At 45.6% G+C, this 16,428-nt stretch overlaps 1 protein-coding gene across 1 annotated transcript in view; it reads right to left on the bottom strand.

Annotated features, from left to right (window-relative positions):
- LOC119163043 (ATP-binding cassette sub-family C member 2) overlaps nucleotides 1-16,428 on the bottom strand; it is a 796,039-nt gene that overhangs the window by 555,797 nt on the left and 223,814 nt on the right. Inside the window, exons 5-6 of the mRNA XM_037414979.2 lie at nucleotides 9,270-9,398; nucleotides 2,731-2,798 (exon numbers count right to left, since the gene is read on the bottom strand). Coding sequence (XP_037270876.2) covers nucleotides 2,731-2,798; nucleotides 9,270-9,398 — 197 coding nt within the window. The remainder of the gene's footprint in view (nucleotides 1-2,730; nucleotides 2,799-9,269; nucleotides 9,399-16,428) is intronic.

Here is a 16,428-nt window from a genome sequence, read left to right as displayed (position 1 = left end):
GAAATACACTTGACAGTACAAAGTGTCTTCTTTTAATGCAATAGCGTTTGAGAGCTCGTGTCGCAGAACTTCCGCCGTCGTTGTCGGCACCACTGGTTGTGAGCGAAAAATCGTCCGTGAGGAAAAAATTGAGAAAGAAGCAACTAATATAAAGAATAAAACTTTCAGACTTATTGAAGATCGAACCCGGGCCGTACGCGTGGCAAGCAGGTGTCTCAACAGAAAGCTACCACGTCGCTTACAGCTGCCTTAGAAAAATTACTAGATAAATGCCATGGAGAAGAAGGAGTCTCCCTAAAACATTTTTTTTCGACAGGTGTCCCTACGAAAACGACTCATTCGGTGATTTGTGAGCGCATTACCGAGGCCATAAAACTACGTTGAAAAAGGCCGAGATAGTGCAGCCATCACTGCTAAAGGCACACAGGAACTTTCAAACAGCTTTAAAAATGGACAACAATGTCCATCTAGAGGAAAAATTATTATGCCTTTCCAGAGGCGTTTATCAAGCAAACAGCAAACGCTAGATAATGTGCTGCCACATGTAAGTCATTGTGAGGTTTTTTATGACCTCTTTGCATCCGCCTGGATAGGGCACTGCACGCGCCCGATCCAGGCAGCCGGGGCCTCCCAGATGGCAAGCGCACGGCGTGTATCTTGGAGACCAGGTGACTCTTGCTTCAGATGAATAACCTGTACCATTCATGGGCACGCGTGTGTGTGTCTGTGTGCCATGTGTGAGACATTGTGAAAAACATGTATCGACTACGGCAGAGTACTGTTCTAGCAGAGGAAAGTGACCACACTGCACAGACCCTGCATTGGTATAGATACGTCACGCTTTCGCGCGTGTGTGTGCGTGTGTGAGTGTGTGTGTGTAAGAAAACATTATAATAACTATGCACTTAGCAGTTAAAGGGAGCACTAAGGGCCGGATTTTGCTATCGCGTTAAACTTCTAAAGGCGAAGCTTAAGGGTTTCCAATTTTCCGTTTAGGCTATACTAGCCCCGCTTAGCCTCAATGATCCAATTCTGCTAAAGAATTTAATATAGACAGTTCATTTTTGTCCCGAGCAAGCCAAACTGCTACCTAGTGCCAGAGAAGTGGTACTTGAACACAGTGATGACTTTATGTTTACACAAAGATCTGGCATGTCAGTGGAGTTCTTCTTTGAATTGTTACTTTCTATCTGTTCAATACTTTTGTGAAATGCAAGAATAGAGTGTACGTTCAGAAAAGTGGTGTCTGTATAGGTTCCCGAATTGCTCCTGATCTCGATGACAAGTACGTGAGCCAATCTATTGGAAAGACCACTTTTAGGATTTTGCAGGGACTGTGTTTTGTTATGCCAATGATTAACAGGTGTTTTTCCTTGTGACAGTTATAGCACAAGGATAACAGCCATACTGAAAAACTTTCGACAATATGGAAATGACCTTTAGTTGACGTTCGAACTCAATAAGAAAATGAATTTGAAGTTCTGGGATTTGAGCCTATAGTTTTCGTCTAATCATCACTGTAGGCGCTACATTCCGAGGTCGAAGAAACGTGTCCTCCCGTTCCCTTCAAATTATTCACAAATAGTAAAAAAATGGAATAGCATACTCGTAGTTGAGATCAGATATAACCAAGTCTAGTGCTCATGGCATCGAGCACGGCTTCAGAGCATGAAACAAAAGACTGAAAAGTACCAGGTGCCCATGACATGTGTTAGCTACGTGTAAAGAAAAGCTAATAAAGCGTTAAAGTCAGGGCCTTCTTAACAGAAAAAAGCTCACACAAAAAGACTACGAAGCATTAGCAGTACTACTTAGTACATCACGGACAGACAGGTCCACTGCTAAAGCAAAAAATTGGCTGAATGGCATGTTTGGATTTAAGTTTTTTGCATGAGCACAGTAGCTTAGCTTTGCATAGGACTACCGCTGATTCAGAGTTTTACTTTCCTCTGACAGACTAGTGCCGTGCATGACGGTTGTTTATGAATCTTTGTACCATTACAGCACCGGTAAGATCCACGTTGCCTTTTGTAGTGTTCCCAATAAAAGTGGACGATACTGTACAATAGGTGTCGTGCGGTTTGCGCAACGCCGCTCACAGGTATGAATAAAATCAGTCTTCTTGGCTCCAGAAAACCTTTTAAAATATTGTTCAATGGTTCAGAGAAAAATTCAGCAAGATGACTGGGAAAAAAGTGACTGTGTAATAGATCATTTTTTCATGTTGGTGCGTTCGAAGTGTGTTTTTTTACGATATCTTTATTACACGTGGCTGGTCATACGTTGGGTGAAGCGGTCATTGCAATATAGTGCACTTAAAAGAGCACGGAAATTTGCTGCGAAATTCGAACGCTTCGCATCTGGCATCACACTGCAGCACTTGTGGCTGGTCACCTGTTTTGTCAGATACACATTTTGTTGAAGCACAGATCCCGCAGACCCAGGGAAGTGATAGAGGCTTTTCGTGTTAAGAGAATGGATGAAGTAAGCGTCAGTGAGGCATCGCTACAATTGACAGAGAAAAATTTTGTATATATTCTCAGCTGTGACTCTTTATATTCCTTTTTAACACTTCTTCGCAACGTTAACATGGCCATTTTTGATGATTTTTTCACGTGCGTGTGTTCTTCAAAAACTTTTTCAGTTGCGAATAAGCACTCGTTTGTCTCTTTTCTGTCTTGCATCTTCATTGTTTTCGCGCTGTAACAAAAAATGTCTTTTAGCACTGACCTGTGAATGGGACTGCAGATGAAGAGGCCTAATGGTGAATATGACTCTTCTTCTTCAGTCATTTGGAACTGAAAATATAAAGGTAATACATTACGAGAACACTCGTTTTTGGCAACGTATATGCGTACTTTTTTACCGGCCTATACTATACTGCAATCATATTTGTTTCGGAGGACACTAAACAGTAACAAAGCCTAGATGGAGTCGTTTTTTAGGTTGTTCACTGACTGTCAACGCATTGTGATAGGACTAAACTGGCGACAAGCTAAACACAAACACAAAACCACGTTCTGCCGCATTGTGTCCCTTTCTTTAACAACGCGTCCTTTTAGAACTACCACAGGATCACGAACTACGTACATGCCCTGTTCAACATTCCCCTCCCTGCATACTTACACAGTTGCACCTGTGCACAGTCTTAATTCACAAAGCGGCTTTTAAGCTGAAAGTGATGTATTACGCTCTGTGATAAGTGGAGTTGGCGTTCGTAGTACGCACCAATAAAAAAGGGCGCGTCACGGAAAAAAAATTAGCACCGGATCTGCATGGTACATTGCGAATGCCACCGAAAGACGATAGTCCTGCGCCTGGGGAGAGTGAACAAAACACTTGTTTGATGTTCTGCGCAAGAAAATTGGTGAAAGGTATTCTAGAGGCACTGCGTTAGATTGCCTCGAGCGTGCAATGGAGGCGAAAGAGTGCATTGAGGCACCTTAGACGCAAGCGCCATCTGTAAGTTATCTTCGAAAACGAAGGAAGGCATGCGCGCCTGCGGAGGAAAGTGCGTGTCATTCTCGGAGGTGATAAGGGGTACAACGCAAAGCGACGGGTAAGTGCCACCACCGTGTCGTTTCAGCAAAGGTTTGGTAACACGGTTTTTTGAGCTCTGCGTGTTTAACGCTACGGTCCTTAGAATCACTTGTGTGTGCCTTCTCAGTATAAAGACACACACACAAAACATCAACGTGTTGTTATGGTACCTCAGATATGTGCAATCATTGCTTTTTAATTGAGTATGAACCCTTAACCTTGAGCAATACTGGTAGGCGCTGCGGATCGGGTCAGCCGTTTGAGGTATCGTTAAGGGCGGGCAAACAGACAATTGTACAGACAGACAGACAGACAGACAGACAGACAGACAGACAGAAAGACAGACAGACAGACAGACAGACAGACAGACAGACAGACCAAAATGTTTCCGACAAAGGTTCCCAAGAAGTACTATCGACTTTAGAAGAAGATAATGGAGAGCCACGGCATCGAAGAAGGGGGAAGGGGCAGATTCGTGCGGGCGCTTGAAAAAGCGCGGCTAAGGCGCGGCGTGCGATCTTATCGGGTGCAGCTACCGAGGCGTCAATGCATGCACCTAGCCGGCGACGACAATCAATGGGTCCTGGTGACCATTCAACCACCACCGAGGCTATTGGCTAGTTCCTGGCAAGGCCTGCTTCTGGTGTTCGAGCTGAACACAGCGCCGCAGATGACGTCGTCTAACGGGAGCGGGAGCGAGCCGTCGGGCTACGGGCCCGAGCTTATGCACTCCCACCATGGCAGCTTTGCCGCTAGACTGTTGAAGGGCGTGAACCACTGGTGAGCTGTATCAAAATTCTTGCGCGTCTGGACTCCTACTCAAGAACTCGAGAGGCTGTTTAGACTCGTAGATGTTTCACCTCGTTAAAGAGAGCTGCTGGTTGTTTGGTTACGTTTTGCATATCTTAGCATTCCCCTTTTCGCGTTTTTTTTGTTTTTTGTGAAAACATATTTTTAGGCAATGAAACGCTAACCTTCTTTTCTCTCCAGAAAATAACGTTCACAGCTAGCCCGACTGCTTTTATTTACCGAACCTGTCACACGCTCATCTTCATTCGTTCATTTGTCCATACATATCTCGGCACCCGTCCAAGTACAGGCCCACACTTGTATAACTCGTTTCATTACGCAAACTTGAACATCTCGGTAAATTTTGTTCGACATTGTGACATAGCTGCTGAGCCTAACAATGTTATGAACAGCTGCGAGAAACCTTAAGTTTATATTTGAAGAAGGGCTTATAATCAACGGTGAGTGTCATTTGGAAGATTACGACAAGCGGTTCCAAGAAGCGTGCCCAAATATATTTTGCCAATCCAAACGTGATACCGAACATTATAGATGCTTAAAAACAAAAAAGACTTGGCAAAGCAGTAGAACATTCATGGGAGTTCAGCGAGCGCCCCTTGTAGCTTATACATAATGTCTCTTGTTTTTTTTTTTCACTAGGACGAGAAATCCACTCACTGGAATATATGCCACACCTTGACAGTTGTGTGCTCAATGTATGTAGATAACACTGCCACAATGATGTATTTTTGTGTTGCTGGTACAACTTCCTTATTAAGAAGTAACAGTCACTGAAGCCGTTGAGGTTTAGAGAACATTATTATTAGATTCATCACTTGCGCATCTTTTGCCCAGCGTCCAAACCTTGTCATGACTAATTTATAGCCTAAGATGACGCTTCAGTGTAGGTCCTGGTCTATTACAGGTCTTACTTGCTAAGCCATATTAAAGAAAAGCTAGTCTTTAGACCACGTTTATTATGCGGATCGCAAGCGGTAGTATTCATAATCATTTGAGAGGTCTAAATACAAATTACAATCAGACTCGGCGATCAGCCTCAGCTCTGACCCTGTCATACATCTGCTGGTCAACCACTCTAGGGCCTAAACCAATAACTGAAGTGAGTTGCCCTTTTTTTCCATGCGGAATAAATCAAAAAGCCAATATGTACAGAAGTACATCAGTTATCGGAGAGTTCTCGCAAAATTCGCAATTTCTTGGAGCCGAATCTATAGGTTTCCAGGTCGGATTGCGCGTGAAATCCGTGATGAAAAGGCTCGACAACACGTGCGGTTGCGAAAGAAGCTGACTTTGGCTTAGCCAGAAGCGTTTGCTGGAACAGCAGAAACGGCGGAATTGAAAGTGCGGGCTATGCCAGACAGGAGCTTAATTAACAACGAGGGCACCAATTTTGTGCCTGCCTAAGTACAAGATCAACCTCGAAAAACTAACACAAGGGTATTCAATTACGACCGAGTGCACTGAATGCTGGCGCTGAGGCTTCAACCATGCTTTGGATGTGTGCAAACACAAGAAAGCGACGTGCCACAAGTGCGGCAAAAGTAAATGATGACAAAGAGTTCTCCAGGCATAGAGTTTTATAAAATAATTAGAGGGGACTCCGATGCTGCGATCGTCCAGCGACCATGATAATGAGGGGGGTACACGGATTCGCTAGGTCTTCGTACTTGCTGAAGGTGAATCACACTTGTGGTTTCGTTCATTGCTGTATTACGGTTCTGTTTTGAAGAAAATACAAATACTTTTGAACTTAGTGACCTCATTTGAAATGGTAAGCCTAAACGATTAAGGTGGGGATGCGTAAGCGCTGAACTTCTGCTGAGTTTCTTTTGTGACAGAACAACTTCAAACCACACGAACACACGAGTACGCAGGTTAGACAAATCCGTATACTATTTACCATTGCCATGCTCGCTGTAGTGCCATGCATTGCACCTCTACTAGAAACAAGTGCCACAGTTCCCTCTGATGCATATATAGGAAACTTTATGGCTCCGGGAGTCGCCTAAACCCTTCACAAACTTACGCTCTTGACGGCACTGACAAGAGCGAAGAACAAATGCTCTATTCTTTGGTTTCTCACAGCTACTGGAAGACACTGGGAGAGACTACACTTTGCCTGACTTGTTTCCTGGGCGCCACTCAGCCGATAGACCACGAATGTGAAATGCGGTAACATGCAAGTGGACAGCTCGCTAGTTGTAGTAATCTGCGATGTGCTTCTGCTATGGCACCGGAGCTTCTTTCAAGCCTTCCGGAACTCTGACATGACTCTGCTGGAAAAATATTGAGCGAGACAACGTGAATGCAGTTCGCTGCGACGAAACCATGGCGGAAAGTCTGGCTGAATTTTCGCAAAATTTTTGAGAGGGGTCAAGTTGTTTCAAGGGGCCACCTGCACAACTTCACAAAAAAGGCCGCTGTACTACGCTTATACAAGGCTCGACCAGTGTCTTTTACGCTTCGGGAAATGCATTGGATGAAATTTACTGCCAAGTACAGGAAGCAGGGCTTTTAATGTTGAGAATTTTGCAGTGAGATGCGCCCCTCAAGCCTGTATTTAAACTAAACGGGGATTTCATGCTGTATAGTTAATTAAACATTCAAATAAATGGTCAAGTATACCTAATTAAAACCTAGTTATTAGCCCATCCGGCAATGCATTCTGAGCGATACCCGTTGTAAAAAGTGAGGATTTTTTCGTATCTCTGTGGAGGCAGGTGTTCATCACCTTAAATCTACACGAGGCATATAATTAACTTTTGCTGGACGAGGAGGCACCAAGAAAGGCTGTGTTAAACACACACAAGGTATTGTTAGCATAAAAATGTCTCGCTTTCGGTATCATTTGATCCGAGTTTGCTCCTGCACTCAGTCGAGCTTGTATTGCAACGGCATACGCGGAAAAAAAGAAGAGAGGCGCGTAGCTCTGAAAGAGGAGATCGAAAGGCTGTGGCTCTTTATCTGGATAGACGCAGCAGCTTTAAACGCTTCGGGCTCTCACTTGGCTCCCGTCTCAGTAAGGCTGTGACCACGGCAAGGCCTCACCTGTGACCATCTCATCACATTTCTCTGCAATTGGAGCGCAATAATTAGTGAGAAGCACTTCACGGCTACCCCCCAGCTGCTGTTCCAACTATGATACAGCCCGATCAAGCCTGGCAGCCACACTTGACCCGCCTCGGCCACCGTTAAGGAACTCCTTCTCGAGACATTGCTCGAAGAATTCTAGGCAGCCGTGGAGCTCAAAAACAGCTGGATCAATTCGTGTTCATAAGCTAACCTCAAACATCACCTCACTTCACGATCAGCACACGCCCTTACGGCAAACTAAGGGACGCCAACTTCCAGTTCAGTTGCGTTAAGCAAAGCCCCACACAAGACACCAATCGTACGATACGAGATTGAACCTCACCGACCATTTTAATTGACTCTGCCTTGTGGTGCATATCGAGTGCCTACTATCCTACGCCCAGACAACACAACAAGGTAGCTCAAATTTCTCGATGCACTAATAAGCTGACAGGGCATCTTGCTACTCCTGCGTTCACGCTGGTCATCCATGCCTATTTCCACATATCTATGACCCATCGAAATTGTGACACCACAGACTCCACAATGGCTACCAATCCGCACATTGTTAAATTTATTGTGGACAACGTCTTACGGGTTGCTCGCCCACCGTTTCGGCAAACATTCCGACCTAAGCCACCCAACCACCCACCTTACGAAAACGGGCAGCAGTTTCGAGGTTCGGGACCTGCTACTAGTCTTCATAGCACCGAAGATGTTTCGACAATTTCGAGCACTCGCCTTGTGGTGATATACAGGCCCTCAGTACGGTGGCATGGTGTCCTTTTCACCACTAGACGTCTAGACCTGCAGGCTTGCTGACTCTTCATAGGACCACAGAGAATAGTCGCCCAGACTCTTTCCAAACTGCCAAGACGCTGGTCACAACGATCACCCTTATTAGCCACCTGTAGATCGCTTCCTGTCCACGGTCGGACTCGCAAAGAGGCGCTTCGCTCATTCATTAACACCGTATTTCGCCAGAACAAACATTTTCAAATACTCGTTCTTTCCTCGAACCACAAACGACTGGAACTGCCTACCTCAATCGTTAACCAGCTCTCTAGAGGCACTTGAGTGTATTTAACCATGACCTATGTTTTTGTATCTTTTGTATATGATGTATCTTTTTTGTTCTTGCTGTTTACACCTGTGTGCAATGTTATGATCTTTGCCCCTCCTGCTGGGGCCTTTAAATGGGTCTGCAGTATTTTGTAAATAAATATATAAAATAAATAAAGTGCAAACAAGCAGTCCCAGATCATTTGTTACCGCGCCGCCAGGCATCCCAGAGCGTTACAACGTTGCTGTCAGTGCCATGCGTGTCCACGACACTTTCCATTTACGAGCTACAGGCTTCAACTGGTGCACGCCGCCATGTAGCGCTCTTGCAGACTTCACCCATGGTGAATAACACGAATGAACTCTGGCAATTCAGCCACGGCGAATGTGGAACATTTGCCCTCGTGGCTACCATTGCTGCTGAAACACCACGACTATTACGGTGAATGTGGAACATTAGCCGTCACGGTCATGGTTATTCAGCATCGCTGGTATCCTTGGCGTTCCCTACACTCTTTTTGGCATCAGTGTTCTCATCAATATTTCGAGATTTGGGTATTGTTGTCATGTACGAACTTTAATGAGCTTATCAGATGCGTGAAATACGCGTTACACAGAAAGCATCTCTCAGAGGTAGTATATGATTAACCTTCACTGTAAGCATGGCAAATGTTTCGCTAAGATCCTCGAGCTGCATGTGCAATGCGGTGGCCACATTTGCTGTCGGAACACAGCCACTACTTCAAGAGATTATTACATGACTTGCAATAATGTAAAATTCATACCTTTCCTGATCGTTGATTGTAAACAAGGGTGTCCCGCAGGCCTGTCGCAACAAGGTTGCCAGCAGTGATACAAAGCAGCAGGGTATTCAGGACAACGAGGCTTATCCTAAAATCACCATCTGAAACGGACTGAAGTACACAACGCACAGTTAAAGCAAGAGAAAGTTTAGAGAAAGCAAGGGTTAACGGCTAGAGTGGTAGTGGCTAATACACGCAGGGTTCCCATGCACGTAGACACCCTATGAGTGGTCTAGGTGATTGACCACCGCTGAAGCTCAGTCGGTAAGATCATCGAGAGAGTAAGCAGAAGGTCGCAGGTTCTGTTACTGTTGGCATCAAGGCATCACTCCACCTTACTCTTTAGGAGCGAAGCTTCTAAGACTCGCACAATGTCCATTATCACCGTCGTCGTAGATCCCACGTTGGACGGAAGCACAAAGTGTTACATACACCATATATAAAGCGTTCATGTTGTGTGTATAGTTTGAAAAAATTATGGACCACCTGCCCGAAGGCAACCATGATGAAGTGCGAAGAAGCAGCGGTGCGCACGCCTTCACCGCGTGGGCTGGAAGAACCGTCTGAAGCGAAACTTGGTGTAGCTTTTACTTGTGTAAACGTTTTTTTGAAAGGCAAAGACACCAAGGGCGGGTTGAGTTTCGTGTAAGTTTTATCGCAGATAAATGAGCTGATAAAGCGTTTGCACTCGACGTGGTGTCAAGCGTTCGGGGCGGCGGAGACGGTGAAGCGAGAAAGAAGTGTGTTGCGAGCGAGCGGATCAGCAACACCATGTAAATGTGTTAGAGGGAGCCGGCAGTTGTTCCGGGGGAAAGAAATAGTGACGTCATCGCGCAGCTGTGGCCTGATCTACTTGGCACTGTTCCAACAACTGCGGCGGAGGAAACACAGTGTGGCATGTTGGCACGGAGAAACGTTCAACGGGGTATTTAAACAGCTGCTTCGCATCTACAATAGGCCGTCCTCATTTCATCCGTCATTGCAATCGTCCGACCGTCTGTGCGTCTGTGTAATTGCCCGTGCATCCATGCGTCTATCTGTACGTTCCACCATCCTCCATACTTTTTGGGACTTCACCGTTCACGTTACACTGTAAATGAAAACATAGCCACCTTGAATGTTTTAGGGAATGATGCTTCCGTTTAGCTCCATTGGCCTGAACTTCTGTGGCCGCACTAAAACGAGAACATGCAGGAGTATATACATTCATTTGCCACCAGTTTACTCTGGTGGGCGCCGGACGAAAGAAATCGTGGCCAATTCTTTAATTACGATTTGGTGCAAGCTCCGCAAACACTTCAGTGCATCACTCAGTGGTGTTCATTGGCTGCTGGAGTAGTGATGTACGCAGCTTCCCCGGGCGGCTAGTTCTCACAAATTAACGTGGCCCAGGCCAGTGCCTCCTATATTTTTTCAGTGCCCTGGTGAACGCTCTCTTCAGGCCGTCGAGTGTGCGCTCCGGATGGATGGATGGATGGATGGATGGATGGATGGATGTGGCTGTACCCTTTAGATCGGGCGGCGGCTAACGCCACCTAGCCGTAATACTTAGTGAACTAACCATTACATTTATCTTTTTTTCCCCTTTAAATAATGAAGTTGAGGATTCGTACTTCGCAGTGAGGGGTTTAATTTTCACTCGTGCCTTTACTTTAGCCACCAATCAGATAACCTCCTTCTAGTTAAGTCTACCCGCTTAAAGTCTATTTTGCCCTCGCTGTCCCTAAATCCCAGTGCTTTGAAAAACTCTGTGCCATCATCCTGAACTATAGGGTGGAGCCCTTTACAGAACATTATCAAGTGTTCGGCAGTTTCTTCTTCCTCTCCACACGCACTGCATACTGTGTCGACCCCTTCGTATTTGGCCCGATATGTCTTGGTTCGCAGTACTCCCGTCCTGGCCTCAAACAGTAGAGAACTACCCCGAGTATTATCATAGATCCTTTCCTTGGCAATTTCCTGCTTAAAAGTTCGATAGATCTCTAGTGCGGGCTTCTTAATCATGCCCATTCTCCACATGTCAGTCTCCGTTTCCTTCACTTTTTTCTTAACCAATAGCTCTTTTTGGTTTGGCCACCTGCTGTTTTCTAAGTATTTACCAGTCCGCCTCCGCTTGCTCCGCCTACGCTTGCCACTGCCGCCTGGTGGCGGAGCGCGAGTAGACTTCGGGATGCTGGTAGCGCTGAACGGCTGCGCGTATTGGGATACTCGCGAATGCTTGTTTTTGTGCGGGTTAATTTGCAGTCATGCTTTTATACGACTTACACAGATGCAGGGAGGATAAAAAGAAGCACGAACACAGCGGTGCGCTGTCCCTACGGGCTCTATCACCCGTGCTACCGGTTTGATATATGCGTTCGAGCTTTATACCAATGGCGTTTTATTTTCTTTTTCAAACTATTATCAACCTCATTATTTGCATGTATCAGTATGTAATACTGCTGTGTACCACTCTGACTATTTGAAGGAAAAAAATGTGATTGTCCTTTTTTATTTTTCATTTGTTACAAAAAAATAAAAAACTCACCGGTTCTCTTATGGATTCGCCTGAGACAATTGAGCGACAAAAACCTCGTCTTCTTTCGATTTAATGCACCGAATGTTTCCTAGTTCTCTCCGGTGTATTTATGCGCCCAACATTGCTTTCATAATGCCTCAAGGATTGGAGACAAAGATAGCGTTCTGCCTCTCAGCTGGTGATGCACTCCCATTATGATTGGCCGATTTCAACCACGCGAGAATGTTACATGATGTCGTCAAGTTTCGCGCCCTTCCAATACGTCACAAACATTTATTTATTTATTTATTTACAGTACCTTACAGAGCCCTCGAGGGGCATTGCGTAAGGGGGGCGGTACAGATAATATGTAACATATATATCTACACATACAGAGCCAAATATTGAATATATTAGAAAATGCAGTACAACTTATAAACACGTAAGCAAAATACATACTAGAAAAGTGAGTTACAGTATGTGAAGGTGAAATACAAAAAAAATTATTATGACAGTAACTACAACCTAGCAATAGTGCAAAAACATCGGCGACAGTCCTATAAACACTGATGATGACGAAGATGCGATAGAGCAGTTTTTGGTGCATAAGTATTTTTTAAGAGTATGATAGAACTTTGTGTGGTCATGTTCTGACGCAAGATCATCTGGCAAATCCTTCCACTAACGAATAGCTTGTGGAAGAGCCGACTGGTTGAAAGCGTTAGTATTGTCGTACATGCGTGATATGCTAAAGGTGTTATATAGTCTGCTCGAAGTTCGATGTGCTAGATTAAGGGGAACACATGACATCATGCTGGTGTGGATGAGTTTGTGAAATAGTGATAAAATTGAGATGTCGCGGCGAATTTTCAGTGGCTCGAGTGCAAGGCTCTGTTTAATCTGTGTTACGCTGGACGGGTAGCTGTGATTACGCGCTATGAATCGACTAGCTCTGCTCTGTATAAATTCTAACTTATCTATGAGGTATTGTTGATATGGTGACCAAATGGAGGATGCGAATTCCAGTTGAGGACGAATTAGAGCAAGATAAGCCAGTTTGCGCAAATCGGAGGGAGCACTGTATAGATTTCGGCGCAGAAAACCTAATGATCTTGATGTGTTGGCACAGATAGAATTGATATGTGTGGACCATAAAAGTGTAGAAGTTAAGTTTATGCCTAGGTATTTATAATGATCAGTGCGTTCTACAATGCTATTATCAATTATGTATTAGCTATTAAACATTTATGATATCTAACGTCACATGATGATGCTTTCACGTTATGATGATTAATTTCATCACTCGTGTTCACCCCACCAACGCGAGAAGACGCCGGGCACCGCCAGCAATCAATTTTCGCTTTTGATGAGGCATTTAAAGCTACTGCTTTAATGCACCGCATGGCTGTAGCCCCGTGAAATTTCAGCTTCCGCTGGTGCTTGGGGGAGCGTGGTAGCAGTAACCAGGCAGAGCAGTATGTTTCCTAATAAATCTTCGTACTACACTCTAATATGTACCCTTCTGTGGTGAAAACATTGTCCTGGAGAGTGCGCGTCGTACTTTGACGTAGAAGATCGGTGTGCGGGGTCGATTTATTTGTGATTGGTGTGCGGGGCTGAATTAGCATTTCAAGTGCACGGAAATTATCATGAAGGTGATAGTAGTGAAAACATTAAGCTCTCCTATGTGCGGGCTCGTTTACAGACCTCATTGCAAGCTCTCGAGCGACGGGAACAGCTTGGCTGACTGCAGAGAGAAGAGCGCAAGAACAAGTTTGAGCCTCGCTCTGACTGCTCGTTCTGACCCTCTGTGCCCGGGCCTCGTCTCGGCGTCGAAGTCCTCGGGTGCATTCTGGACTGGGCATCGCTCCACCTCACCCCGGGTTGGTATGGAGCAACGTTCTTCACGACCAGCCCCTGTCCTGGCCTCGGAGCGAGACGTTGTCCCGGGTCTGTTCACGGCAGCCGTCGATATGCTGTTCTCGGTGTGAGTGCAGGCAAGTCCAGGTGTTGACCATCATACTGGGATGCTCCTGGTGGTTATCTTCTAGGACGGGCAACACCTCGGTACGGACTCCGAAAACACGAGGAACATCACCTCCTGTAGACTAGAGAGCTCCAGGTCGACCGCGAAGTTCACGCTCCAAGAGTACAACGTGAGTGGACGTACTAAACCATTAACTCCCCTTCCACGTAAGACGGTGAACGCATGTACATATGTGTGAATTTATGTAGTGTGTATTCCCGTGTCTGTCTTCGTGTATATAAATGTCTCTCGTTGTCCTCGAGGGTCCTCTGTCCTCATCTGGCTAACCTGCGCCCACAGTAGCGCACAAAGTTTCGGTCATCCGAATCTTAAACCATGTTGTTTTGAGTAAGTAGAGATTGCCTAGCCAGTTTGCTGACAGTATGGCGAGAATAAGGCAATGTGGGTTAAACCGGATTTAGTTGATACAAACGAAGCTAAGCGAGAGAAATTGAATTTGGAGTGAGTTGAGATTGTCCAGCTTGTTGGATGCCGGAGCATGGTCACATTAATCTCATCCAAATTACGCTCATCCGAATTAAGCTAACTTTGAGCAAGTAACTTATCAGTAAGTCAAAATTGTCTGGCCCAATGAATAACAGCAATAAACGCGTGCTTACAGGAGGTTCTCAGAGGCCTAGAATGGAATGAGTTAGGGACAATAATGAAGTGTACCTTAGTAACCTGTGCTTTACCAGTGACACTGCATTGCCGAGTAACTCAGGGCACGAACTGCATCTCGTGATTACTGAATAAGACAAAGAGGGCAGAAATCTAGGGTAAACGACAAGGACGCTGAGAGTGCAGCTAACTTTATCATCGACCTTCTATTTTTCCTTTGTTTAGTGTTAACTTCCGTCATTCTCACGAAGACGTCTACAGCATCAAGAAGATGTTGCCCTTACTGGGCCTCTTTCGTGAAGGCTTGACAGGAAAAAGAATCTTATTACGGGACTTTGACCACGGCCCAGTGATGCAAGCGACCAGGACAGGCATCTGATTCATCCCACACGCCATCAAAAAACCAGGCCAACGAGCGGGCGAACGTAACTGTGGCGACACCAATGATCCTACTACTGACGACGACGCATCCACAATAGCGTAACGCGATGAGAAGATGGAAGATTGTTCGGACATGGACGACAGGAAGATAATAAGCCACCACAAAAACACAACTTAGGGTATTCCGGCTTCTATATCCCCTGTAGAGAGCGGAGAATACTTAAGACAGGTGAACCCTATTGCTTTACATTCTGTGGTGACATCAGTCATTGACCCTCAGCCAGTTCGGGGGCCATTTCACTGCACAAGGTTCGCTACTGCTTGACGTGGCCACTGAAAATAAATTAAATGCACTTTTCAGGTGTGGCAACCTATTTGGTAGAGCAGTTGGTGCTTGTCTTTTTAATGCCTACCTGTGAAACACCTTCTTGATCAGAGGTGTTCCGAAGCGGTACACAGAGGCGGATCTTCTCGGATACACGAAACCCCAAGGCGTAGTTCACGTCAGGAATATTGTTACAGAAGAAGTTTTTTCTACGAAAGAAAGAAAAGGTAGATCCACGGACTTGGTGGTGCTCGCGTTTGCCAGAAACACACCGGTCGATCACTCATTCCTAACCTTGGCTTCACTCGACATGAAACCGCTGAATACACGGAGCCACCACGGAGGTTCTTCAAATTCAAACGTTTTTTTTCACGTGGCAAATTTCTGCAAAGAAGATCTGGAATAGGAACGCTGTGGAGGTCCACATGACTTCGAAAGTTCAAAGGCGTACTTCAAAGTGCAAACTGCAATAGTGACCATCCCGCCAACTAAAGTGGGTATTCATTCCGTGCGAGTGCGCTGAGTAGACGGAAAGCCTTTCTTACGGGGCCTTAACCAATTACTGCTCTGTCAGTTGCTCTGGCACACGAGGGTCTTCCTACTTTCATGAAAGATAGAACAGCAAATAGTCCGAAAATGTACCGAAAGTGCAATCATAATAAAACTTCCTGAAAACATCGATAAATGCGAGTCAAGCAAAACAAGCAGCCAGGCCGACTGAGTCTACTCAAAACATTTCTACACAAGCCACCTATGCCAGAGTACTGAGACACGAATATGAGCAGAAGAGAAAAAAAAACTAGGAAAATATTGCCACAAGGCAGTAGTGGGATTGGGGCATAAAGCGGTAAAGGGTCCATGGCTGAAAGAAAAGACTACGAAGTGGATAGAGACTGGTTCCAGCCCGCCAGTGCGCCAGGCATTGTCATCGCGTGTAATCGTTGTAAATATCTGTAAATATACGTTTTCTTGTAAGATTATTGGTGGAGGTGCTGGGTACGCCTACCTGGCTTTTCCGGCAAACCAACACGGAACTTCGGAGTGGTCACCACCTTCATTTTCCTGCAATGGCTCAACAGGCCCACCCAAAGAGCAACAGCAGCCGCAGCTGCAGCAGCAGCAGCACCAGCACCAGCACCAGCAGCACCAGCAGCACCAGCTGCCTCCTCTGATTCTCCTGCCTCCACGAGACCCCGGAACCTTCTCGGGCACAGGCAAGGACAAGGTGAATGTTGAAGATTGGGTCGCTTTGTACGAGCGCGTGAGCGAATACTGTAGGTGGGACTCTACG

This window comes from Rhipicephalus microplus, chromosome 9, assembly GCF_043290135.1.
Source record: "Rhipicephalus microplus isolate Deutch F79 chromosome 9, USDA_Rmic, whole genome shotgun sequence".
In the NCBI taxonomy this organism is placed as follows: Eukaryota; Metazoa; Arthropoda; class Arachnida; order Ixodida; family Ixodidae; genus Rhipicephalus; species Rhipicephalus microplus.
This window is presented reverse-complemented; position numbering and strand designations above follow the sequence as displayed.